General features: G+C 37.1%; 1 protein-coding gene across 8 annotated transcripts in view; it reads left to right on the top strand.

Annotated features, from left to right (window-relative positions):
• The first annotated feature begins 12,141 nt into the window (after positions 1-12,141).
• The window catches only part of CADPS2 (calcium dependent secretion activator 2), a 560,307-nt gene continuing 544,970 nt past the window's right edge, over positions 12,142-27,478 (top strand). For 2 of the 8 annotated variants that reach the window (XM_073009312.1, XM_073009307.1), the window contains exon 1: positions 12,145-12,792. In XM_073009312.1, coding sequence (XP_072865413.1) covers positions 12,451-12,792 — 342 coding nt within the window. In that variant the 5' untranslated portion in view covers positions 12,145-12,450. Of the gene's footprint in view, positions 12,793-27,478 lie in introns of all 8 variants that reach the window. The other 6 variants (XM_073009309.1, XM_073009308.1, XM_073009305.1 and 3 more) reach the window with 5 other exon arrangements.

Below are 27,478 nucleotides of genomic sequence, written 5' to 3'. Positions count from 1 at the left end.
CAGTCTCTCCAAAAAGAGACTCACATCATCTTTTTGATTTCCTCTGAAGCATCTGATAAGGTATGATTTTTCCAGCAGATGCTCTTGGTCTATATTTTTATTTTTTATTTTTGAGACGGAGTCTTGCTCTATTGCCCAGGCTGGAGTGCAGTGGTGCCATCTTGGCTCACTACAACCTCTGCCTCCCGGGTTCAACTTATTCTCCTGCCTCAGCCTCCTGAGTAGCTGGGATTACAGACGACTGCCACCATGCCTGGCTAATTTTTTTATTTTTAGTAGAGATGAGGTTTCACCATGTTGACCAGGTTGGTCTCAAACTCCTGACCTCAGGTGATCCACCCACCTCGGTCTCCCGAAATGCTGGGATTACAGGTGTGAGGAACCACGCCCCAATTGTTTGTCTATTTTTTAAATGAATGGGCAAACAAAGCTTATCAGTAATGTTCATCTTCTTAATCTGTTTAATTATCATTGGCTATTTCTTATATATCATAAAACTATTTTTCTCCACTGAATATAGAATGACTTTGTCAAAGAAAGTAGTCTGTGGGAAGGCACTATTGATGTAAATGTTTATTATGTGTCATGGGATACTAACTTTATGATCAAAGGAGTCTAAAAATAATTAGTCAAAAAGTTGATGGATCATGTTAATTAAAATGATTAATGAAATTACTTAATTTTAGTTTCTTAATTTTCATTTTTTACTCTAAATTTAATGAATCTGATTTTTGCTGTATAGTTTTATTTGCATAAACCCCAATATTATTTAAACTTGCTTTTATTTCTTATTTAAATTTTTTAAAAGACCAGTATATTTTGCTGACAGAAAATGTAGCTTAAACATAGAAAGTTCTTGACAATAACTACTCATTAGGTTTTGCAATCTACAGTATAATGCTATACAGGAGTCTCTTACTAGTACTTCATAATTCCTACTAATTGATTCAAATTTTTCTGCAAAATTGGATAGCATCATTTTGGATTAAGAGATACATTGATCGTGCCATTCAGAAAGTGGCTCTGTTCACAGGAAGAAAACATTCTAAGTAACTGAAAGGCAAATGTATGAAATTAAATATGTCTCAAAATCACAGCAGTAAATATTTCATTGGAGATTTTCATGTGGTTATGTGATGAAGATTTGGCTCCTGTCTTGGATACATCCATCTAGATATCATTGCCTTTCATGACTCTAAATATTTTCTTTCATGATCGTGCTTTTCCTTGTCACCTACATTACAAAATGTTTCTATTCCTTTGACATAGATTGTTCATCTTAAAAATAAAGGGTTATATAACCAGTTTTTAAGCACTCTACTTATTAGATCTGTTTATGAAGAATAATCAAAAAGGAAATGAAATATTGCTTCTCTTGACTGCATCATCCTATATTAGAAATATATGATTAGCATATCTTAAATTACCTTTCCCTCACTGGATAAATAACCTTGCTAGGTACAAAAATTATTGAGTTAATTCCTCTACAGTCATTAGACATTTGAAAGGAAGTGCTTGCATGTAATGTCATTTCTAATTTCCATGAAATTGGATGTTTTGAAGGACTGTTAAAGAGTACTATTGACCCTGGTAAAAATTGATACTGTATATAATTCAATTGCTTCATTCGTCTAATATGGTATGTGCAAAATGGCTCTTCTTCAGAAAATGTCACTTGAAATGAGAATTTTAATTATTTTTTTTTTGCCTATACTTGGCAACTAGATCTGGAACAAAGAGACTTTAGCAATTGTATGATATGTGAGGAAAAGTTTCTTAAAGAGTTTCTGATTAAACTTACATTGTCAGCTGCCTGACATAAGACTTATTAAAGATTAAACTCTAACCCATTCTTTTAACCACATCTGTAATAGATGTACCATAGCACCAAGTATCTGACCAGATTAAATTAAAGATACAGCACCATCTTATGGATATGTCTATATTTGTAAAATTTGGAAATACAAAAATTGTTTTGAGTTTGGGAATGGAAAACTATCAGCAAAAAATGTTGTGGGAGGAGAATATTTTAATAAATAAGGGAAAAAATGTGCAGTATTAAATAACTCCTGTGTGTGTATGTGCATGTATGTGTGTGTACATGTGTGTTTGTGATAGCATGGTAAGTAAAGGCACAGAGATTTGTAATTATTTTTTCATTTGAAAATTAAGAATTCTACTAACAAGAAAAATAAACTTTTATTACAATACAAATTTATAACTTTGTGAAACAAGACATTTGGCCAAGAATACTATCAATCTCTATAGGACAATGGGACATCACTCTGTATCACCTTGCAAGGATGATCAGGGAAATACTGATAAGTAGAAAAGTTCTTAGTAGCCATGGGGCACTTCCCAAAGAGTGCTAAGAAGTTTAGATATGATAATAAACCTATTTAATTATCTACTGAAACTGTGTAACTGGTAATAAAGTCTCCTTATATTCAATCTAGTATTCAATTATTTTTATAAGTGATTTATGCTCATTATTGCTTAGTCTTATACAAAGATATTTTAAAACAAAAACTTCCCTAACAATCGCTATTATTTTAATGTAGAACACATAGACAGTTTAGATTTTTTAGAAAAATTTAAGAAAAATTTTAAAGAAAAATTGATGGGGCCGGGTGCGGTGGCTCACGTCTGTAATCCCAGCACTTTGGGAGGCCGAGTTGGGCAAATCACAAAGTTAGGAGTTCGAGACCAGACTGGCCAACATGGTGAAACCTCATCTCTACTAAAAAAAATACAAAAAATTAGCCGGACATGGTAGTGTGCACCTGTCATCCCAGCTACTCGGGAGGTTGAGGCAGGAGAATTCCTTGAACCCGGGAGGGGAAGGTTGCAGTGAGTCAAGATCTCACCACTGCACTCTAGCCTGGGCGACAAAGCAAGACTCCGTCTCAAAAAAAAAAAAAGGAAAAATTGATGGACAAAACTCCTCAGTGAATTCTTAAGGCATAGTTATGTATGTATGTTTAATATCCTTAATCTTTAGTTCACCTTAATTATCAGATATAGACCTCGGGAATCACATGATTTATCTAGGTCATATAGTGCAGATTGCCTCATTCTAACTAAAATGCATATACTGTGGCTCCTATCTTTTTGATGTCTTGGACCCCATGATACAAATTTTGAATCCTTTATTTAGAAAAAAGGCCATCGGTATGACACATTTCACATAGGAGATTCCCCCAACCCCCATGCCTCAGACACTTAACTAATCCGTGGCGTGTTAGGAACCAGGCTGCACAGCAGGAGGTGAGTGGCAAGTGAGCAAGTGAAACTTCAGCTGTATTTACAGCCATTCCCCATTGCCTGTATTAGCACCTGAGCTCTGCCTCCTGTCAGATCAGCGGCAGCATTACATTCTCATAGGGGGCAAACCCTGTTGTGAGCTGCACATGTGAGAGATCTAGACTGCGCACTCCTTATGAGAATCTAATGCCTGATGATCTGTCATTGTGTCCCATCACCCCTAGATGGGACCATCTAGTTGTATGAAGGCAAGCTCAGGGCTCCACTAATTCTACATTACGGTGAGTTGTATAATTATTTCATTATATATTACAATGTAATAATAATAGAAATAAAGTGTACAATAAATATAATGTGCTTGAATCATCCACAAACCATCCCTGCCCCCACCATATGTGGAAAATTGTCTTCCATGAAGCTGGTCCCTGGTGCCAAAAAAAGGTTGGGGACTACTGGACTAGAGTTCATCCATGCTTTATCATTTTAAGTAGTATTTTCTTTTTTTGTTCAACTATATTTCCTCTGGTCATAATTTTGATGAATAGAAGCTGAGGGCTTAGTTATAAAGATATGAACAGTCTTCTTGGGATGGAAAGGACCTGTCATTTTTTTCAAATACACACTCTTTCTCATACACACACACACACACACACACACACATCCCTACTTGGTTTTGACTCATTTTCCCCCAAAACTAAATTATATATTAGTAAAAAGAGTGGTACAAATAAAAGTGTTCTTACAGATTTATTTTTATATAGATTATTTTTATGATACTATAGAGGGAGATGTAAAAATGTGATGTTTACTATAACAATATAGAATTTTTGGCTTTATCCTCACATGATAATGCAGGTTCTAATCATGTTTCATTAGGAGTCATGTTCTATATAATGTAAATTTGACTCCAAATTTCTAAATTTTGTTTCAAATATAAAATTGTCACAAATTTAATCAAATTAAGTACTTCCCAGATATCCATATTAAAAGGGAAAAAATAAAGTTGAAAAATTCTAATTATGTCATATATGTATTTTTATGTTCAGTTCTCAGATGTAGATAGGCGATTTTTAGCTAATGAGAAATTTAGGGAAATTTCAGATATATGATAAAAGCGTAATGTTTAAATTCAGATCCAAGGCACTATATTATTAAATGAAAAATTTCAGATTATCAGACGTAGAACTATAGGTAAAATTTTTGTTCATGAATATTGTAGAATAATATTGTGAATTGAATCAATGCTTTTATAATAAAGAGCAGAATACATTAAAATTCACTTAAAAATTAGATACCTGGTCATTTAAACTAGGAATGAAAACATTTTCAGAGTTTGTATCTTTAAGTGTAATTGGATCCACTAGCTTTATTTGCTCAACATAGTATAATACCTACTTTATCCTTAAATCAGGCTGAGAGAATATTTAAGAGTAAATATTTGCTCAGTAATAACAATGTGTTCATTGTTCAATGGCAAGATTAAAGACGTAACTCTGAAGACTGGGTTTCTCAAAATGTCGTCTTCAAATCTGTGGGGGTCACTGAGACCCTTTCAGGGAAATCTACAAAGTTAAACTGTTTTCATAAGAATATTAAGACATTATTGTCTTTTTTGCTGTGTTGACATTGTATTGATGGCACAAAGGCATTGGTGGTAAAACTGCTGGTGCCTTAGAATGAATCAAGACAGTGGCATAAAAGTGTGCTAGTCATCATGTGTTATTCACTGGTACACACTCACAGGAAACACAAATGTAAGTTTCACTGAGGAATGTTCCTGGTTTAGCAGAAAAAAATTATTAATTTTGTTAAATCTCAATGCTTGGGTATATTTTATTTTATTTTGAAACAGGGTCTCACTCTGTCACCCAGGCTGGAGAGCAGTGGTGCTATCAGGCTCACTTCTCCACCTCCTGGGCTCAGGTGATTCTCCCACCTCAGCCTTCCGAGCAGGTGGGACTACAGGTGCACATCACCACACATGGCTAATTTTTTGTATTTTTTTTTTTTTTATAGAGATGGAGTTTCATCATGTTGCCCAGTCTGATTAAAAGTTAAAAAAAATATTTTGTGAGGCAAAAATGGGAAGTACAGATAAAGCCCTTCTTGTCACCTAATGAAGTACAATGGTTGTATCAAGGAGAAGTACCTGTTTGAGTTGCAAGCTGTTTCTTCGTGGAACCCCATTTTTACTTGAGAAAACAACTGATAGACAAATTATAATTATTCAGATTTGGATATTCTGCAGAATTTTTCTCAAAAGCGCATGCATAAAGCAAGGTTGTCACTTTAAGGAAAATAACTGGCAGTATTGTTGCCAGTGACAAAATTCAAGCTATCAAGCAAAAATTAAAATTTTGTAAAACTTGTATGTGCCACAGTGAGCGTGATAGTCTTCCAATAGACTATTCTCAAGAGATTAGTGGTTATTGACAAATGTGATTTTTGACACTATTTGATAAACTGTGTCAAACTTTGAAAAATCTATAAAACTCATTTTTTTATAAAACTCAGTGTTTTCCAAATGACCAATAAATAGTATTACAAAATAATGCATAGGTAAAAAATCAATTCAAGATAGACTAGTAGATTTTTAAAAAATCACAGAATAAGAAGAGTTTATTGATATGGTTTTCCATTTCACATTATACCTAACATTTAAGAAACTACCACTTGTTGACTTTTGGTATAAAAGCAAAGAAGAAAGTCCACAATTATATTAAAAGACTATTAAAATACTCCTCCATTTTTCAACTATATATCTATGTGATGTCAAGTTTTCTACATCTATTTTAGTCAAAATAATATATTAAAACAGATTGAATGTAGGAGCAGATATGAGAATCCAGATGAATTCTATTAAACCAGACACTAAAGAGATTTTTAGAGTGTAAAAATAGTAATAATCTTCTCACCCAACTTTTAATTTTGGAAATATAATAGGTTTTTTCATAAAAATATATAATTTATATTATATAATAAGTGTTATTTTAAAATAAACTAATAAATAGCTATTTCTAACTTTTTTTTAGCTTTATTTTCTAATATGAGAAACACTGATAAATATAACCACATCAAAAATGTTATCTGGGGTCATTAATAACCTTTAAGGGTGAAAATGGGTCCAAAGAACAAAACATTTGATAATAATTATAGCCTAGAGTAACAGCAAATAGTTAATAAAGATACATCTTTCTTTTTTCCACCTAATATCATTTTTACTAGTCTTATAATTTTTCCATAAAAACTCTACTTCACTGTAGTTGAATTTTCTTGAGCATTATTGTTAAAATGGTGTAAATTACTTTACAGTAGTAGAATTTTCATCTCTTAAGTGAAACATTGGTTGAATTCCTAGTCAATCAATGCAATTCTCTCTTTACAATGACCTAGTGTAGTGCTTAATTTAGATTAGGCACTCAATACATGTTATTGACTGGCAGAAAATGTGTTTAACAACAAAGTCAATATAAGTATAAAAATCTATGAAAGCTGGAGAGAAAAAAGCCTCTGGCTATTTATTTCTTCATCCAAATATAAGCATAATTTCTATGTTTTATCCATTGCCATAAAAATCTCACATAGTTTATGGATTTATTAACATTTTAAAAACCCAAACATTCTCTTCTGGGCTAAATATTTGCTTCTCTAGTGATCATAATAACTACTAAATACATATCTTGAATTGATGCAAGAGTTTTCTTGTGACACTTTGAACACAGACCACAATGTGCTTCTACCTTCCCTTCCTCCCTGAACTTTACAAGTCAACTCATTTCTGTTCATTTCCTTCAAATTTCTCACAACATAGAAAATTAAAAGACAATAGAACTGTAATCAGTCTGTAATGAATGCCCATAGATTGAATAGGAACAAAAGGATGGTAGCTTCTTATTTGGGGTCAAGCCTTCTTACAAAAATTATGAAATCTCTGAGAGCAAGATACTGTAACATCTGGGAGTTAGTCTGATTCTTTATAGGTTAATGATAATAGCAATACAGATTCTGAGTTATAAAAATCCAATAAATAAATGCATAGAACAATTTGCAACTTTATCTACATTTTGTTTCTATAGCTCTATGGCCAAAAGTGAGCTTAATAATAGAGTGATTACTGTATAATAGTAAAATACCTGGCATGAACTGAGAACTTACTATATACCAGTACTTTGCATGCATTATCAAGTATTTTAAGTACTTTGTATGCATTATTTTATTTATTCTTCACAACAACCCTTTGAGTGTAGTGTGTGTGTGTGTGTGTGTTTGTGTGTGTGTGTGTGAACTGGGAACTACTCATTTATTTGTCAATTTATGCTTATCATCTGCATATATTTTCACCCATTACCTGTAAAATGTGTGGTCCCAGAACAGTTCTTCATTACTGACTCAGATTCTAACCAGAGAGGAAAAAAGGCAAAAGCAGAGTAAAGGGAGAGAAGGGATTTAAATGTGGTTTCCAAGAGGATTATTGCCTCATAAGATATAAATATTCACCATAAAATTTCAAAAAATATTGTTTTTATTTTATTTTTGTAAGTGCATATTTCTTTGTGAGCTGACAGTTTTCCCATAGATGTTGCAAAACTGATTCTTCCATTTGTCCTAAAAACGATCGCTCTTTCTGTTGTACAATAATTTTAGTTACAACTACACTATAAAAGATAATAGACTGTCCACTTTCAGGATATTTTGAGAATTTTTCTCTAACAACACATGAGCATATATTATCATAATTGTTTAATTTGTTCTCATGTCTATTTCATACGCATTCTCCCAGTGGGTAAGTTATTAGCTTTTATGTATTGAGAATAATGCATAACCTAAAGTGGGAACCCAAAAAATATCTGTTCTATGAAGAAAATTATTTCATCTATGAGTTGAAAGAGTTAACATTTTACTTTGAGGCCAAATGCACAAACTAATTCTCAATCAGAAAACAGCCAACCTATGATATTCAGGTCACACACTTTTTTCCTTAAATATTATTGCCAAAAACACATTTTATATTCCGTGTTATTACTGTGCATCCATCTTTCCTTAGCATTAGAGATGTTTCATTAAAAAGCAGTATAAATTCAATTTGTTTTTATGCTCACCTTGACAAAAGTAAAAATGAATCATCGAATAAGTTTAAGTGTATTGTGTGCATTTATGCTGTGTGCCCAATATAGCCTTATGTTGGGCCTCATTTAATCAATTATTCCAGAGCATCAACCAAAGTTATAATGACTTGAAAAGCTAATATGTAAGTTAGAAATTTGGCAAAAACATTAGCACAAGCACAAAATTAAAAACTTTAAAATTATTTGGGTGCAATTAACTAATAATCAGGTCTTCTTTTCAAGTTCCTTTTCTTCAAACCATCCCTTAATTAGAGGACAGGCAAGGAAGTTTCATTGGCCCTCTTCTCACTCTGAACACATCATTTCTGGACCTTATCAACCATATGTGGACTTTAAGCTCCTCAAAGACCTGATGTTTCTCCAAACCTATTTGTCTTCTAGAAGACCATATTTCATCCATTATTAACCAAGTTACCCTATTCTGACAAGCATCTTCTATGCTTGACTCTCTTCCTCAGCACCTCATACATATTCTATTAATTCCTTTGTCCATCTCATCAGCTTTCCTCCTCCTCTTGTCCTCTCTCTTAAGTTCAAGGCCCCATTGTTTTTCTCTGAGACATCCCTAGTAATCTCCTCTTCATAGCTTGTTTCTGGTTTCACTGCCCTTATATTGCTCTAGATTGACTCTTAAGAGTTATGGATCACAGTATGTCTTACCTTACTTAAAACGCCTTCTGTATTTCCCCATTTTCTTCAGGATATGTTTAAATTCCAAAGCATGGCACACAGACGCAATCCTGAATCTGCCTCTGCTTATGTTCTAGTCTCATTTTCCACATCTTCATATTATACACATTCTTCACTTCAGGCAAGCCCGTTTACTTGTAATTCTCCAAAGTGGTAAACAATTTCACATCTTTGCAAATACTGCTCTTCCTATCTACAGTGCCCTCATCTCAACAGCTCTAAATTATTCTTCAAGATATATGTCAAGCATCCTGGAAGTCTTCTCTTACTGTATTAGTCTGTTTCCACACTGCTATAAAGAGAATACCTAAGGCAGGGTAATTTATAAACAACAGAGGTTTACTTGACTCAGAGTTCTGAATGGCTGGGGAGGCCTCAGGAAACTTACAATCATGGCAGAAAGCAAAGGAGAACCAGGCAGCGAGAGAGAGAGAGAGAGAGAGAGAGAGAGAGAGAGAGAGAGAGAGAGCTGGGGAAACTGCCACTTTTAAACCACGAACATCTTGTGAGAACGCCCTCGCTATCACAGAACAGCATGGTGGAAACCACCACCCCCCCATGATTTAATCACCTCCCACCAAGTTCCTCCTTCCACAGTGGGGATTACAATTAGAGATGAGATTTGGGTGGGGACATAGAGTCAAACCATATCACTTACTATCTTCTGAATGAAGTGTTTCTTCTCTGTATTGCCATTATCTTCCAGGTTATTGGAACACTCATCAGATTGCAATCCAAATACTGATTTTTTAAAATAAATGTTTTTTTATTTGTCATTCCTTAACTGATAAACTTCTTAAGGCCTATGTCTTGTTTTTCTAAATATATCCAGTATAGCTTTAGCATATGTTAGTTTCCTAATCAATGTGTGTTTAATGAAATGCTTATTCTCTTTGTTGTCTTTTAGATATTTCTTTAATTTATGCCTCTTAAGTCATTTTTATCTTCATGGAGAAAACACTGTATATCCTGTTATAAAAATTATTAGATGTTTTCCTGTGGGATCCTCAAAGCTTGGAGATCTTTGATTTAATAACCACCTTTAATGGGAAAAGAATAAGTGGTCATATCAAGTCATATTAATTTTTTTTTTTTTTTTTTTTTTTTTTTTTTTGAGACGGAGTCTCGCTCTATCGCCCACGCTGGAGTGCAGTGGCACAATCTCGGCTCACTGCAAGCTCCGCCTCCTCAAGTCATATTAATTAATAAAAGAAACTGAAAAATATACCTATGGTTGGCAAGAGCAGTAAAGTTGCTATATTTAAATCATATATTTATGTTCCTAGAAATTTTTATTTATTAGTTTAGTAAACCTCATACATTTAATATACTGTCTTATTATCAAGGCAAATTGCAGTAGAAAATGACACTATTTGAAACTAGAAAACTGTTTTGAGTCCTTATTGCATTAGGTGCTAGTTCTGTACCCTAAGGAAAGGATTCTTCAACTCTCAGGTTCCTTATCTGAACAATGGAAACTAAAATAAATAAGTGAGATAATGTATGTAAAGAGCTGAGTGCAATATCTGGTTCAAAGGGCAGTCAATAATAATATCACCTGCCTCAGAAAGCTATTACTTTGATGAGGGTATTAGATAAACAATTTCACAGATCTTTGCAAAGTGCTAGATAAGCATCAGATATTATGACAAATAAGATTGCTATTTGCTTGCCTTGCCGAAAATAAAACATTGCCTTTAAATACATCGGTGTTTGAGATTTTCTATTTCTTGGCAGTTTGTGATCATCCCAACAGCCATGCTCTTACTGAAGACCTTTTATTACAAAGGGGCCTGCTATGGATTAGGCAAAGACAAATAGGTAAGACTTCTCAGGAGTAAATGCCTCCTTGTCTTTTACTCCATCTAGAGAGAATGTCAGTAAATGCAGAAGTCTCTCTTGTGTCCCTAACTATATGAAAGTGGCCTGAAAAAGCTAAAACTGCTGTTTGACCATGGTGGTAGAGGAGCTCAGAGCTGGTAGTTAATTTGCCCTGTGTCATTTCCACTGATCTTCATCACCTCCCTGCCCACCTGGTCGCTGCACACTCCACCTGGTGTTGAATGCATTGTTTTGCCTATTTCCCCCTCTGTCAGGACTAAGGACGCAAGATGCAGAATTACTACAAGAAACTCCTAGGTGGTTCCAGCACTAGGACTGAGAAATCTGCGCAGATAAGGCAGGCTTTGGTGCAGCTACAAGACGCCCACTTGAGGCCAGAACCATCAGCGACTGAGTGTTACGTGCCTTAGTCCACCGTGGGCTCCGCAAAAGGCTAATTAATAGTGCTGGACACCGGGAGGGCGCTCAAATATTTGCTGAATAAATGTCTACACTACACAACCTGTTTTGAGTCAACTGCATCCCAACCCAGAAAATAATTGAGATATGTTTGAGCTGAATCAGAGTGTCATTTTGCACATGTAAAATCTCTCTTGCCGTGAGTCTGCAGGAATAGAACAGTTTAAAAAGTAAGCCTCGTTGGTTTTCTTTTTTTAAAAAAAATTACTTCGACGTTTATAATTTGAGCTTCAGCATGAGGATCAAAACGGCAGCAGAGCAGAGCGAGAGAGACTTTCCAAAGTCTTGTCGCAAAGATATTTCGTGGTGAAGGACTCCAGTCCCGCTTTTCCGCGCTGGGGTTCAATCCCGGGCAGCAGGTTCGGGTTGGGGAGATGTCTCGGCCGCTTCCCCTCACCTCTTGTTAGGGGACAGTCCCTCTCCGCTCCCCATTCCACCTCCACCTGCTGGAGAAAAGATCATAGGTGGTAGAGTGAGGGTAGTCCAAGCAGCCCTGGTGGGCGCTTACGCGGGCTACAGCGCTCGGCCGCTCCCCGCCTTTGCAAACTGTGTGCTAGGGCACCAGGCGCCCGGGCACTCGGGCCCAGGCAGCAACGGCGGCGCGCGCACGCGCACGCGCACCCCGCGGCCCCGCGCGGCTCCTCGACATTCAATTCCACGTGTTGCTTGTAGTAAGCGCCACAGGTTCCCCACCTGCGTCCAGGCGCTCGGGCCGCTCTGCCTCTGCTGGCGGGCTCTGGGGAACCGCTGGGTCGGCGCGCCCCGGGCTGGCGGAGCAATTCCTGAGGCGCTCAAGCTCACCCCCAACGCTAACTCCGCCTATTCAATCCCGGCGGCTCCCCCTCTCCCCCCTCCCAGTCCTCCTCCCGGCTCCTGCCCGCCCCTTTCGCCCTGGTGGTAGGAAACACTCCTGAATCTAACTCGACGTGTCCGGAAAGCCCTGGCCAGTTTTCCTTTCGTTCTGGGGCCGCTGCAGCCAGCTCCGCGGCTCCCTCAGACCCGCGGGCGCAGCCGCCGGGGGTGAGGCGCCTGGGGACCGCGGGCCGAGCGGCGGGGATTCCCGAGCACCATGCTGGACCCGTCTTCCAGCGAAGAGGAGTCGGACGAGGGGCTGGAAGAGGAGAGCCGCGATGTGCTGGTGGCGGCCGGCGGCTCGCAGCGAGCTCCGCCGGCCCCGACTCGGGAAGGGCGGCGGGACGCGCCAGGGCGCGCGGGCGGCGGCGGCGGCGCGGCCAGATCCGTGAGCCCGAGCCCCTCTGTGCTCAGCGAGGGGCGAGACGAGCCCGAGCGGCAGCTGGACGATGAGCAGGAGCGGAGGATCCGCCTGCAGCTCTACGTCTTCGTCGTGAGGTGCATCGCGTACCCCTTCAACGCCAAACAGCCCACCGACATGGCCCGGAGGCAGCAGAAGGTGAGTTGCGGGACCGGGCGCCTCCTGCCACCACTTCTCCCTGGGGTTTTCTCCCGGGAGAGCTCTGGACGCCTCCCGTCCTTCTGCGAAACGCAGGACACCGTATTTTTGTTAGTCTTTGAGGGCAGAGGAATCTTTGGGGACAAGACGGTGCTTTCACCCGCCGGGTATGGGGCTGCAGCGGACACCTCTTCTCCTCCTCCCCGCCTGGGCTGGCAGGAGCTGTCAGCTCACCATCCATGAGACAGAGACCAATAGCGCCGGCCGTGCCGCGGTTGCACCCGGCAGGCGCAGCTCTGGCCGGATTAGAATGCGACTCCCACCAACTTTAATTTCCCACAGCACTGGTGCATTCCTGTCCACCTAGCCTGGCGTGATATTGCCAGAGCTGGGTTTGCCGAGGGTCTGAATGAGTGGTGTAGCTAGGCGAAACAGGTGGAGCCTGAGTACTTATCTTAGGTAGAGAGAAATCTTCACTTAAGAGGGGTAGAAATTTTCCTCAGTGAATAAAAAAGTTAAATTCATACGTTTCCTATATTGCCATACAACCAGGACATCAAATCCAAACACCGAAGAAGGCATGCAGCTTTGTAAAGTGTCTGTGGGTAAGTAATTTCTGATCTGGGCAGGCCTAATTAATGAAATACATTCTTACTGATGAAAGATAAAGGATTGGTGCATGACCACTTCATAACAAATGTTTTCCAAATGCTTTTTTGGGGAGCAAAATGCTTTTTCTCCCCCAAAAGGTAAGAAGTTTGTTTCAGGTGAAAGGCCGGCCAACTTGAGTTTCAAAACAAGACCCCAGGGGCCTGATGTTCTGTAGCAGACAGGAGTAATGACTCAAATTGTCCTAAGTGGTTAAATGTTTACAATAGAAACTCTAGGAAATCTTTTTAATAGAATGCTGAATGGAAGGTTCTGTAGAAATCGTTAACAGTTCCCTCAGTTTGTGATAAGACCTAGAGATCCAGAGAGGTTGTAGTCTGTTCAAGGCATACCTAGATGCACAGACATTTATTAGTTTTGTGAAATACTAACTTCAGTGTGTGAGACATTTTTAGAAATTTGGAGAGGTTTTGAGTAGTTCAGAGTAAATTCAGTCTCCCTACACTCTCCCACCCCCATTTAGCTAACCTTTATTTTTTGAGGTATGATTGAATGTAAAAAGCTATACATACCACTCAACCCTAACTATTGGTGGTTTTATAGGTGTGTAAGTATCATGGGGATAAGTATACACCTATGAAACCACCTATAGTTAACACTATTGTATGCTTAAGATCTGTCCTCTTAGAAAAAATTTTAGGTGGTCTTATCCAACTTTTTAAAACACAAACTGAGCAACCATTTTGGAATCATTTATTCTCTGGGAATCCTTATGGAATATTTCCCTACAGCTGGAGACTAATAACAGATCCTTTAGGTAACCTAGCCCTAGGTATTGAGTCACAGAATGTTACAGATGGAAGAGATCTCGAGATCCTAGGGAGACTCCTCATGTTGGAGAAGAGAAATGGGTCATAATAGCATTTCCCAATCCCAAATAAATTGACACAGTTAAAACCACCATTACTCAGGTAAGTTTTGAATGCCCTGCAGTGTTTTTATGAGCCTGCTACTCCACTCCTGAATGAATCCCATACTTCCTAATCAGTTGCTCCAGTTGAGTCTGTTCTGAGGCAGTCACCGTGGCCTCTTCTCAATTCTAGTCAAGCGACTGTCAGCTTCAATAGTCATTCTTAAACTAAAATTTTTTGTATATGTTGTGGTATGAGTTCATATCATCCAGTCTCTAGTTTTACCATTCATATTGCATTTAAGCCTATTTTTAATGTATTAAAGTGTAAAAATAATGTTTGGTAAAATTGAGATTATTTTCTCCCTGCAATATTATTCTTGAAGATGCGTTTGCAGATTTACTACGAGTTGATTTATACTGTGAATACTTGTTGCATTTTGTTAATGAAGTGGACCCTCCCTTTGCTGTTCAAATAGTGCAGTTTTCTCTGACTCCTTCTGTTTAAATATTTGTTCAAAATTATTTGAATTGGCGAGCAGGTGCATTCATAATGCTACTGAGGAGACTATTGTTATAACCTTATCGAGGCATTACCAAAGACAATTTCAAACTAAAAAAAAAGCAAAATACTATATATTCTATGAAAAAAAAATAGAATCCTTAGGAATTTCCGTATTCTAAATGCTTAGAGCACAGATTAACTTTTGTGAATTACTTTTAGTTTTTATTAAGATGAATGCCAAGCAACCTAAGTATTTACTTTATTCAACCCTCCCCCACCTTTTAAAAAATGTGCTGCTTACTAAAGGGAGCTGGAGTAACTTTTGGCAGTCTGGTTTCCTCTTAGGGCAAAATGAAATGGGAATTTATGTTCATGTGAATTTGATGCACAAGCTAATAAGTAATGCCAAAACTTACTTGAAGTCTTGCATTATACAGTTAGATTATTTAAAAGAAGTAACAAGGTAATTGCAAAATCACTATTCCATTGTACATTTTATTCTGTATCTTCAAGTAGTCAGGCATCCAGTAAAAAGATTTAATAGCTTAAATTGTTGTCTTTGAAATGAATATTGCTGCTTACTCACTTCTCTCAACTTCAAGAATTTAGAGACTCAGAAACTGAGATCTGAAAGGGTCCTAATTTTATGAAGAAAATTAATCACAAAGGTAAGAGCTTTACCCAGCAGGCCAGGAGTCAGGTTTCTTTTCAGTCAAAGCCCTTTCACTATCAGAGCTGTTGAGTTTCTATGAACCAGAGCTGAGCAGCCTGTTATTTATTTTTTTCACTTGGCTAAAATGGTCCACAAAGTTGGTAAGAGGTTGTGTCTACGAGCTATTTGAGAAAGCTTAGCATTAAACACAGTTAACAAACACATGAATTTCTTTGCTTTTGTCTAGACTGTTTCAATTTCGAGGAATAATACTGGTTGGTTTATGACATTCAAGCCCTCTGACCACTGATGGTTTTACAGAAAATTCGGGGGGTGCATATGGGCTACACACTGTGACAGAGTGCCTTTCCAGGTGCTACATCTCCTAAGTGAACATATCCAGGGGTTCACACATGATATGAATATGAACTAACAAACAGTGATTGAAAAATGACATCAGTAGTGATAGTGCTTAAGCCTCTAATGCTGATTTACCTTGATTTTGCAGCACCCCAGTGCTAATAATGATGATGATTAACTTTTGATGGTTCTAGATCTTTGGTTAAAGGTAGGGTCAGTGTTGAAACTAGAAAAACAATAATACAAATCAGGTACTAATTAATAAAGACAATTGTTTGTTAGACTTTAGAAAAACATTGAGACCTTGGAGGAAAAAGTAACAAAAGGGTTCCTTGGTGGTTTGAAAGTTAGGGAGATCCTGATAAGCATAATGACCAACATAGAAGAGATTAAGTACCTTTACTCATAAATGTGAGTTCACAGACTTGAGTTCTAAATTCATAACAGTATTTAAGATGTATGTGACTTAAACTGCTGGTAGTTTTGGTTAGAATCCATAGGTTTCTAGTCACTGCTCTTTTCATTATTTGAGTTTTTATGTATTTTTTAACTGGAAATAAAAGGGTATTAAAATGGAACCTACTAACCTTCCATATAATTCATATACCTATTTTTTTTTATGTTTCAGTGTGTGTCTCCGCTGTAACCACACTAAATTGTGCCTTATTAAACCATTTTGTATAATCACTCCTACCACTTTGCATAATTTTCTGTGATAATTCTAAGTTTCAGAAATGTATCTAAATAATACTGTGAAATTGCAGATAGTGGGGAAGTAAACAGGTAAAATTGATCTGGAGAAGAACATTGTGGGGAAATAGTATTGGGTGAAATAATATACCTCCAACTTGCTCATTTGAATGTTGTAACTGCTATAAAGTGGCCACTTTTATCTCCCTTTGGACACAGTGGTACTTTCTGGGTTTTATTTTGTTTTCATCTTCTGACTAGTTTGATGTCTGTTGTAAACATGTAAGTCTCAGATTCAGTCTATGCCTTAACGAATTAGTGAGGTATAGGATGGAGTAAAGATAATATAAAGACAATGTGAAAGGGTTTTTTACTTTTCTGTGGGAAAGTGGGATCTAGTGTTCCTAAACATGTTTTGAGACCTCTGAAACTTACTTTATTTCCCTAAAGAAAGCCATGAAAATGGTAATAAATGTTGGTGTAAAACTAGTGAATTCAAAGTAACACTTTCCTAATGTTTCTAGCAAGCCCTAGAGACAAGTTTTCAGTGTTGAAGCCCCATAGTATGCCTTTCTTTCTGGCCTGCAGGTTTCCAGCAGGTCTGGTGATAGTCCAAAATGCCATACTCTTAGGGAGATAGGGTGATTTATCTTTTGTGCTCCTTTGGCTTTGATACATTAAGGTCCCAGTACAGAAGAGATGAGTTGTGTTATTTGCTGCTTTTAATTATAGGGAATACCTTGCCCTGTGGGGAGTGAGTTGGAAACCACATATTAAAACCTCACAGTGGACTTAAAACAGTATCTTAGGGAAAATTGCTTGTTGCTTCAGCTGATTCTTTTAACCTTCCAGTATCCTGAGACCACAGCACTTAATTTGGTGGAATGAGTTGTGGTAATGAGAACTCAGACGGATTAAGTGTTGTTGTCATTTGCTTCTTTACTTCAGAAATGAAATCAGCTGCAATTTTGATATATAATGACTGCTTATAAAGTGAAATAAAATATTTTAATGGTGTGTTTTCCCTTTTCAGTTTTGTTTTGTTTTGCTTTTAATGGAAACAGCTCTCTTCATTCGTACTCTTACAAAATAAACACAGTTTGTAAGGTCATTAAAGACTTTCAAAACAAAATAGGAAAGCTGATGGCCAGATTATAAAGTCTGGGAATTCTGAATGGAAAATTCTTTGTCATTTGCTGGTGAGGTAGACCACTTTTGACTGATTGTGCTACTTTATATTCGTTTCAAATTAATCGAGACCTTTGGGAAGGAAGAGGTGGATTGCATAGTCATGTGACATTGCTATTTCAGTTTTTAGCCTAGGAAAGACCTAATAATTTTAAATAGTGTACATATCAATGGGACAAATGGCATATTTTCTAGGGTTTGAAGAACATTTAAACATCAAATTATGGAATTGTTGTCCAAAATCTGTAATATTTCATTCTATGTTCACTGTGTTTCAGTTACCCAAAAATTTTGATATGATTAAGAAGTGTGATTCTTATCTTAACTGCACATTAGAATCATCTGGAGAGCTTTAACAACAATCTCATTACCCAGGTTGTACCCCAAGGTAATTAAATCAGTTTCAGGGGGTGTAGTGTTAAAGCTTCCCAGGTGATTTCAGTGTGCAGCCAAGGTTGAGAACCACTGTTCTAAAGAGAAGGTACAGAAAAATGGCTTACTTTCACCTATGAAAGTATTTGCAATAGCAAGTAAGATTACTAATTAAGCTGGTATTCCATGTGCAGGAAAAGGTAATAGGGATACTCGAAGCAGGGAACAAAAAACAAATATTCTAGAGTTTGTGCAGTCGATAAGGTGGAGAGGCTGGTGCATATTTATTTAGACTTATAAAAGGTGTCTAGGTGCTATGCTGGAGGCTTTTGAATTATATTCACAGTAGTGCCTTTTATTCATTGTAAAACTATAGATAAATCACCACATTAGCAATGGAAAATATATATCGAATGCTAAGGGTAAGCATGAGTGTTGCTTTCTATTCCAAAATGAACTGGGAAGAATACAGTGAAATCTCCAAGTTGGAGCTGACACTCATTAATTCCTAACTGAACAATACAGCTCACAAAGATCCTACGAGACCGTTAGTGGGTAACCTGTTTCCTCAGTATAGGTAGTAGTAATGCATACAGGTTTTCCAAAAAGTAAACTTTAGAAGTTGTTCTAACATAATTGTCTTATTAAATAATTAAAATGACTTAAACAATTTAAATTCTGCTATGTCCAAAATTATAACATTAGGTGGACAGTAAGGAAAAGCTTCTGTTTTCCTCAAATTTTATTAAAAAGGTACATTGGTTTGTGTTTGGGAGCCTTTTACTTTGTACAGCATTATTAATGCTCTGCTTTGCTTCTTGAAACTTTTATCATACCACTTTGTAGACGTGGTTTCAGTACTTTCATTTTATACCTTCAAGTTAGTGATGGATTTTTATAATGAAAATATTACTGGGGCAAAGAGCCTGAAAATTTAAAGCCTGTCTTTGTCAGTCTAATAGCTGAGATATTTAATTTGCTCCTTTCTGATTGCTTGTGAGAATGAGTATGTGTAGGCTAGTATCTTTTTCCTCTTTTCTTTTCTTTCTTTCTTTTTTTTTTTTTTTTTTTTTTTGAGCTGGAGTCTTGCTCCATTGCCCAGGCTAGAGTGCAGTGGCATGATATTGGCTCACCGTAACCTCCGCCTCCTGGTTCAAGTGATTCTCCTGCCTCCTTAGTAGCTGGGACTACAGGAACATGTCACCATGTCTGACTAATTTTTGTATTCTTAGTAGAGATGGGGTTTCACCATATTAGCCAGGCTGGTCTCAAACCAGCCTTGTGATCTGTCCACCTTGGCCTCCCAAAGTGCTAGGATTACCTACGTGAGCCACTGCCCCCAGTCCTTTTTTTTTTTTTTTTTTTTTTTGAGACAGAGTCTCACTCTGTTGCACAGGCCAGAGTGCAGTGGTGCCATCTTGGCTTATTGCAACCTCTACCTCCCGCATTTAAGTGATTCTCATGCCTCGGCTTTTCGAGTAGCTGGGATTACAGGTGTGCACCACCATGCCCAGCTAATTTTTTTGTATTTTTAGTAGAGACGGGGGTTTTCCATGTTGGCCAGGCTGGTCTGAAACTCCTGGCCTCAAGTGATCTGCCCGCCTTGGCCTCCCAAAAAGCTGGGATTGCAAGTGTGAGTCACCATGCCCGGCCTGCAGCTTGACTTTTGATGAACCTCTGCTTTCATTACTAAGCATTATGGCCCAATTAAACATTAATTATTTCCTTGGTAAACTATTTATTGAGTCCTGAGTATCTGAATTTAACACTATCCAATATGTTCTGCAGATATAGTAAGAAAACAAGCAGAAATCCTCTTGTGGGCTAATGTTCAATAATTATAGGTTGCATGTCTGTAAGTTTATTAATTTAATTCTTTTTTCAAATTATCGTGTAGTTTTAACTTATGGCAACTTTGTATTTTAATTTCTGGTATGGTTATTTCCCTCTCTTCTGTGTCAGGAATTTTTTACTTGTATCATTCTTCCTTCCCTTCCCACTTTTTTTTTTTTTTGAGATGGAGTTTCACTCTGTCACCAGGCTGGAGTGCAGTGGCGCGATCCCTGCTCACTGCAACCTCCGCCTCCTGGGTTCAAGTGATTCTGCTGTCTCAGCCCCCGGAGTAGCTAATTTTTGTGTTTTTAGTAGAGATGGGGTTTCACCATGTTGACCAGGATGGTCTTGATCTCTTGACCTCATGATCTATCCACCTCAGCCTCCCAAAGTGCCATTTTTAAAAAATAGTGCAGTAGTATAGCATCTTTGTTAGGAAAGTGCTGTCTTCAGAGGGCCTGGGCTTCATCTTCTCACTTATTCACTGTGTGAACAAGGCACTTCATCTTTCTGGGGCCTGACTACTCCTTTAGTAAAATGTTGATAATGACTTCATAGGATTTCTGTTGTGATGAAATGAGATGCCTGTAAAGTACATGCTCCTGATTAGATGCTATCATTTCTAGTTGTTAATTAAACCGATTGGGGAAACAATGATATTTTTACTATATTCAGCCTTCTAGGAGCATCTGGTATCTTCAGCTAGTCAAGACTGTTTGTAACTTTTTGAAGGTTTGATCATATAGATCTCTTGCATTTATAATCAAGATATTTTTATATTTTATATTTTTTCTTATTGTGACATCTTTTTTAATCATCTCATCGATAAATGGGAAGCTTTTTAATGTTATTAACTAGTCATTGATTTTACTTAATTGCTGTCTTCAGTGTTGATCCTTTTAGATTTTCTAGGTAGGCAGTTGAATCATCTGTTGACAGTGATGGCTTTTGTCTGGTCCTGTCCAATAGCTATACCTCTTTGGTTTCACATGTCACCATACTCTTTAGAACAGAACAGTATTTGTACTTGTTGCCAAAACCCTTGTTTTGATTCAGTATTCACCAGGCAATGCTTTGGTGCTTTACCAGTGAATATACGGTTGGTTAGGATTCTTGGATAGAATTCTTGGTATTCTTTATTGTTTATCCTTTTTCAGAAATTACATTAAGATAAAATATATCAATAATTGATACTGAATGTTATCAAATTCCATTTTTGTATTAATAGAGGTGAATGCCTAGTTTTGTTTTACTGATGTGACAGATCAGATTACTAGATTTCCTATTATTAAAGCATATTTGCATTTCTCAGGTAATTTCTACCTGATTATGATTTTTTTTTAACATACCGTTGACTTTGAGTTTCCTGTACTTTTAGTTTTTACACGTATGTTCATAAGAGAAAGGTCTATCGATAATGGTGTTAACTGAGAAACATTTTACCTTTATATGTGCGCTAGAATAGTTTTTTTGTTTTGTTTTTAGTACATAAATCATCTGAAAAATGAAGTTTTGAAAGAATTTACTCGTGAAATTACCTACATTCACACCCTGTTTTCTTTACCCTATTGCTTTTTCTTCTTATTCAAAATTAAAATATAATTGCATGATTTCAGAAAATTGGCTATTTTCAAATCTATTAGCATATTTTTCGCTTATTTTTCCAATATCCTTTATATTGGCTATAAGTCTTATTTTAGATTATATTCTTCCTGATATACATATATATATACACACACACACACACACACACGTATTATATATATATGGAGTGCAGTGGCTAATACATGTAATCCTAGCATTTTGGGAGGGTGGGGTGGAAGGATCGCTTAGCCCTGGAGTTGAAGACCAGCCTAGGCTACACAGTGAGACTCAGTCTGTACAAAAAATAGAAAAATTAGTCAGGCATGGTGACTCATGCCTGCGGTCCCAGCTACTCAGGAGGCTGTAGTAGGAGGATCACATGAGCCCAAGAGGTTAAGGCTACAATGATTTGTGATAGCACCACTGCACTCCAGCCTAGGTGACAAAGTGAGACCCTGTCTCAAAAGAAAAAATAAATATAAAATTAGATTTGCTGGGTTCCTTTTTTTTTTTTGACATGGTGTCTTACTCTGTCGCCCAGGCTACAGTGCAGTGGCACAATTCTGGCTCACTGCAACCTCTCCCTCCCAGGTTCAAGTGATTCTCCTGCCTCAGCCTCCCAAGTAGCTGGGATTACGGGTGTGCACCACCACGCCTGGCTAATTTTTGTATGTTTTAGTAGAGATGGTGTTTTGCCATGTTGGCCAGGCTGGTCTCGAGCTCCTGACCTCAAGTGATCCACCCGCCTCAGCCTCCCAAAGTGCTGGGATTACAGGCATGAGCCACTGCACCTGGCCAGACTCCTTTTTTTGTTTTTTTTTTTTAAAGTTATATCTGATAACTTTTAACTTCTACTATTTTAGAAATCAATAGTTTGTATCCTTTCTTCCTGTTTCCCTTAGGGTTGTCTTTTGCTGTTGCTTTTAAAGAGGACCAAGGGAATGGGAGAGAGACATGAGAGAGTGGTTCTGTCATCCAGCTTCTCTTTTAGGGTCACTTTATTTTCAGTTTTGTAATAAGATAATGAGAATATATGAAAGCTATGAATTTATCTCTTAAGTGCAGTTTGGCCTCAGTCCTTACGTTATAAAACATTTTTATTTAAATATTCTCATTTCTGATTTTACTATTTTTCTCGAACCAGTACTTACATATTTAATCAGAATAGTAATTTAGAAATTGCAGTTGAAAAATTTGTTTTCTCTTTAGTAATAGATTTTCAATTTTATGTTGACAGAGAATGTTGCTTATGGTACTTAGCCTTGTTGTATGTAATTTAAGTGTTTCATCACAAATTAGTGTACAGATTTTAAGATTAAAAGTTTGCTATATATCTAATAATTAGCATTATTATAGTAATCATTCCTGTCTTATTTTTGTCTTCTTTGATTAAATTATCTTATTAATTGTATTAATTTATTTTGCATTTCTAGCCATATTTAATTCATATGTTTTGATTCCAGTCTCTTAGTTATGTAAAGATTCATGAGTATACACTTACAATCACTGAAAATTAACTTCCTTGATCTACTTACTGTGTATATAGGACAAGGATTCTACTTTGTTCAGATTTAACACTGATTTTACTTTCTTTTGGTGGAGTTTGTCAGAGATATTGAAAAGTATCCATAATACATATATAACTACACTCTTATATTCACCTAGTTATGCATCTAATGTAAACACATATGTACACATACATCTGTAAATGTGTACACACTCACATTTCCGGATTGCTTTGTATTGAGGAAAATTATGCAACAATTTATGCCTAGTCTATGCTTTAATAAGAGGGTTTAAGCATTTTATTAGTTACCATTGATATGTTCAATCTTATTTTCTGTTTTGTTCAGTGTTTTCTGTTTTTTTAAAAAAATTTGTTGCCTAGGTTTTCTTCTAGAGTTTTTATGGTTTTAGGTTTTACATTGAAGTCCTTAATCCATCTTGAGTTAATTTTTGTATAAGGTGTAAGGAAGGGGTCCAGTTTTGGTTTTCTGCATATGGTAGCCAGTTTTCCCAACACCATTTATTAAATAGGGAATCCTTTCTCTATTGCTTGTTTTTGTCAGGTTTGTCAAAGATCAAATGGTTGTAGATGTGTGGGGTTATTTCTGAGGCCTCTGTTCTGTTCCATTAGTCTATATATCTGTTTCAGTACCAGTACCATGCCATTTTGGTTACTGTAGCCTCGTGATATAGTTTGAAGTCAGTTAGCGTTATGGCTCCAACTTTGTTCTTTTTGCTTAGGGTTGTCTTGGCTATTTGAGTTCTTTTTTGGTTCCATTGGAAATTTAAAGTAGTTTTTTCTAATTCTCTGAAGAAAGTCAGTGGTAGCTTGATGGCGATAGCATTGAATCTATAAATTACTTTGGGTAGTTGGGCATTTTCACGATATTGATTCTTCCTATCCATGAGCATGGAATGTTTTTCCATTTGTTTGTGTCCTCTCTTATTTCTTTGAGCAGTGGTTTGTAGTTCTCCTTGAAGAGGTCCTTCACATCCCTTGTAAATTGTATTCCTAGGTATTTTATTCTCTTTGTAGCGATTGTGAATGGGAGTTCACTCATGATTTGGCTGTCTGTCAGGACACAGGCATGGGCAAAGACTTGATGACTAAAACACCAAAAGCAATGTCAACAACAGCCAAAACTGATAAATGGGATCTAATAAAACTAAAGAGTTTCTGCACAGCAAAAGAAACTATCATCAGAGTGAACAGGTAACCTACAGAATGAGAGAAAAATTTTGCAATCTATCCATCTGACAAAGGGCTAATATCCAGAATCTACAAAGAACTTAAACAAATTTACAAGAAGAAAACAACCCCATCAAAAAGTAGGTGAAGGATATGAACAGACACGTCTCAAAAGAAGACGTTTATGCAGCCAACAAACATGAAAAGCTCATCATCACTGGTCATTAGAGAAATGGCAATCAAAACCACAGTGGGATATCATCTCATGCCAGTTAGAATGGCGATAATTAAAAAGTCAGGAAACAGATGTTGGAGAGGATGTGGAGAAACAGGAATGCTTCTACACTGTTGTTGGGAATGTAAATTAGTTTAACCATTGTGGAAGATAGTGTGGCAATTCCTCTGGGATCTAGAACCAGAAATACCATTTGACGCAGCAATCCCATTATTGGGTATATACCCAAAGGATTATAAATCATGCTGCTATAAAGACACATGCACACACATGTTTATTGTGGCACTATTTACAATAGCAAAGACTTGGAACCACCAAAAATGCCCATCAATGATAGACTGGATAAAGAAAATGTGGCACATGTACACCATGGAATACTATGCAGCCATAAAAAAGGATGAGTTCATGTCCCTTGCAGGGGCATGGATGAAGCTGAAAACCATCATCCTCAGCAAACTAATACAGGAACAGAAAACCAAACACCACATGTTCTCACTCATAAGTGGGAGTTGAACAGTGAGAACACATGGACACAGGGAGGGGAACATCACACACCTGGGCCTGTTGGGTTGGGGGTCTAGGGTAGGGAGAGCATTAGGAGAAATACCTAATGTAGATGATGGGTTGATGGGTGCAGGAAACCACTATGGCACATGTATTCCTGTGTAACCTGTACGTTCTGCATGTGTATCCCCCAACTTAAAGTATTTAAAAAAATTGTTTTGTGCCTTTTGCTATATGGACTCCATTTAAAAATATATATATATCTAGAAAACAAAATGCCAAGTACAGTAGTTGGGTTTTACTTTATCCAAAGATCATTTTCCTTAGGGAGGCATTTGGCTGCCTGTGTTTAAGGGCATTTCTTTCTTTTTTTTTTTTTTATTTGAGACGGAGTCTTGCTCTATCGCCCAGGCTGGAGTGCAGTGGCCGGATCTCAGCTCACTGCAAGCTCCGCCTCCCGGGTTTACGCCATTCTCCTGCCTCAGCCTCCCTAGTAGCTGGGACTACAGGCACCCACCACCTCGCCTGGCTAGTTTTTTGTATTTTTTAGTAGAGAGGGGGTTTCACCGTGTTAGCCAGGATGGTCTCGATCTCCTGACTTCGTGATCCACCCGTCTCGGCCTCCCAAAGTGCTGGGATTACAGGCTTGAGCCACCGTGCCCGGCCTTTAAGGGCATTTCTGTACTCCTTTCCTGGAGCTAGGGACAGATAAGGTGAAACAATGTAACATTTCCTTCGCCTTCCTTATGGTTGTGCTTACTATTCTGATTGAAAGTGCAGGACACATGTGTTTTAAGAGGCTATGTCTCTAGTTTTGTTCTTAGGTCGTGATGTCAGTGGACATTCCTCGGGAAATTGGGTTACAGTTTTATCTTTAGTTTACAATGTTGTTACCCTATTTAATTTTTTTTTCTGGGTCTGCATGGAATTTTTTATTAGAACATGGGAAAAATAAATTCTGCTACCATGAAACTTGTATTCTTACTAGTTTAACATATTTAGGAAAATGCATTCCAAATTTTATTTAAAGAGATGAGAGCCTTAATTTGGTTCTCTAGAAAAACTAAAACTAAAAATACTGCTTAGTTAAAAAGGCTTACAAAATGCTGAATATCATAAGAAAAAATTCTGAAATATAGCAAGACAACTTTAGCCTACACTTCTGAAGCTCTTCTTTTCTTACCCAGAAGGATTGCATATATTCTCAAGCAGTAGTAAGTAGGGAGACTGAGATAAAGCCCATTCTTGTTCTCTCATCCTTGCTTTAGGTCCACTGTGTTTTGACATGTTTCATATTATAAGCTTTTGTATAAAGCTTTCTTTGATGAAACAAAGGTTCCTATAATGAATCTCATTGTTTTTGACTGGAACACCTAAAATGACAGAGAGGGAGGCCAAAATGTTCAAGTAATTATGAAAATTTAAAGTTACATGATTAAAGTGTGCAACACTGTAAGAATTCCTATAAAGTTTGATCACCATTATCTTTTTTTAGCACTCTGGCAATCTCTCCCCTCCTCCATTGTCCCCTGTCTTTGTTTGACTTTTCCATTTTCAATTTTCTATCTTAGGACCCTATCTGCAGTAAAGTTCTACTCTTCTTTGTCCTTTCTAAATTGCTTTATCTTCATCTATAAAATGATTAATACTTGCTTCACTGAGATGATGGGAAGATATATAAAATAATTTCTGAAAAGCACTTAGTGCAGTGTCTGACCTGGACTATATCTTCAAAAAGTTTCCTGTTAACATTTTGTAATAATTTACATTCAGGGAAAAATGTTTCCTGCTATAAAGCATACTGCATTTATCAACAAATGTTGAGGCAATATTTGAACAGATTTCATGTGGTGGGAACTATTTCAGGCACTAGAATATAGACATTGGAATATAGACATGGACAAGATAGCCCTTTTTATTAATTTATTTTTAAATGACAAATAACAGTTGTGTATGTCTGGTACAATGTGATGCTTTAATCTGTGTATACATTGTAGAATGATTTGGTCAATCTAATTAACATATCCGTCACCTCACCAACTTACCTTCGTTTTGTGGTGAGGTTGTTAAAAATCTATTTGTGTACCAATTTTGAAATATACAATACGTAATTATTAACTGGTCAGTCACCATGCAGTGCAGTAGATCACTAAAATTTATTCTTCCAGTTCAAATGAAATTTTGTACCCTTTGATCAACATCTCCCCTTTCTCCATCCCTCCCACTCCTTCCAGTCTCTGGTAGCCATCTTTCTACTCTGTTTCTATGCGTATATATTTACAATTATCATAACTTTTTGATAAATTGATCCCTTTATTATTACATAATGACCTTCTTTGTCTCTTTGATTTAAAGTCTATTTTGCCTGATATGTATAGCTACCCCTGCACTCTTTTAGTTTTCATTTGTGTGGAATATCTTTTTTCTTCCCTTCACTTTGAATCTGTATGTGTCCTTAGAGATGAAATTAGTCTCTTTTTGGAAGCATATAGTTGGGTCGTTGCATCTTTTTTTTTTTTTTTTTAAATCCACTAAGCTATTTGATGTCT

This window comes from Chlorocebus sabaeus, chromosome 21 (genome assembly GCF_047675955.1).
Source record: "Chlorocebus sabaeus isolate Y175 chromosome 21, mChlSab1.0.hap1, whole genome shotgun sequence".
NCBI classification, from domain to species: domain Eukaryota; kingdom Metazoa; phylum Chordata; class Mammalia; order Primates; family Cercopithecidae; genus Chlorocebus; species Chlorocebus sabaeus.
Note: the sequence above shows the minus strand (reverse complement) of the source record. Positions and strands in the feature narration are given on the sequence as shown.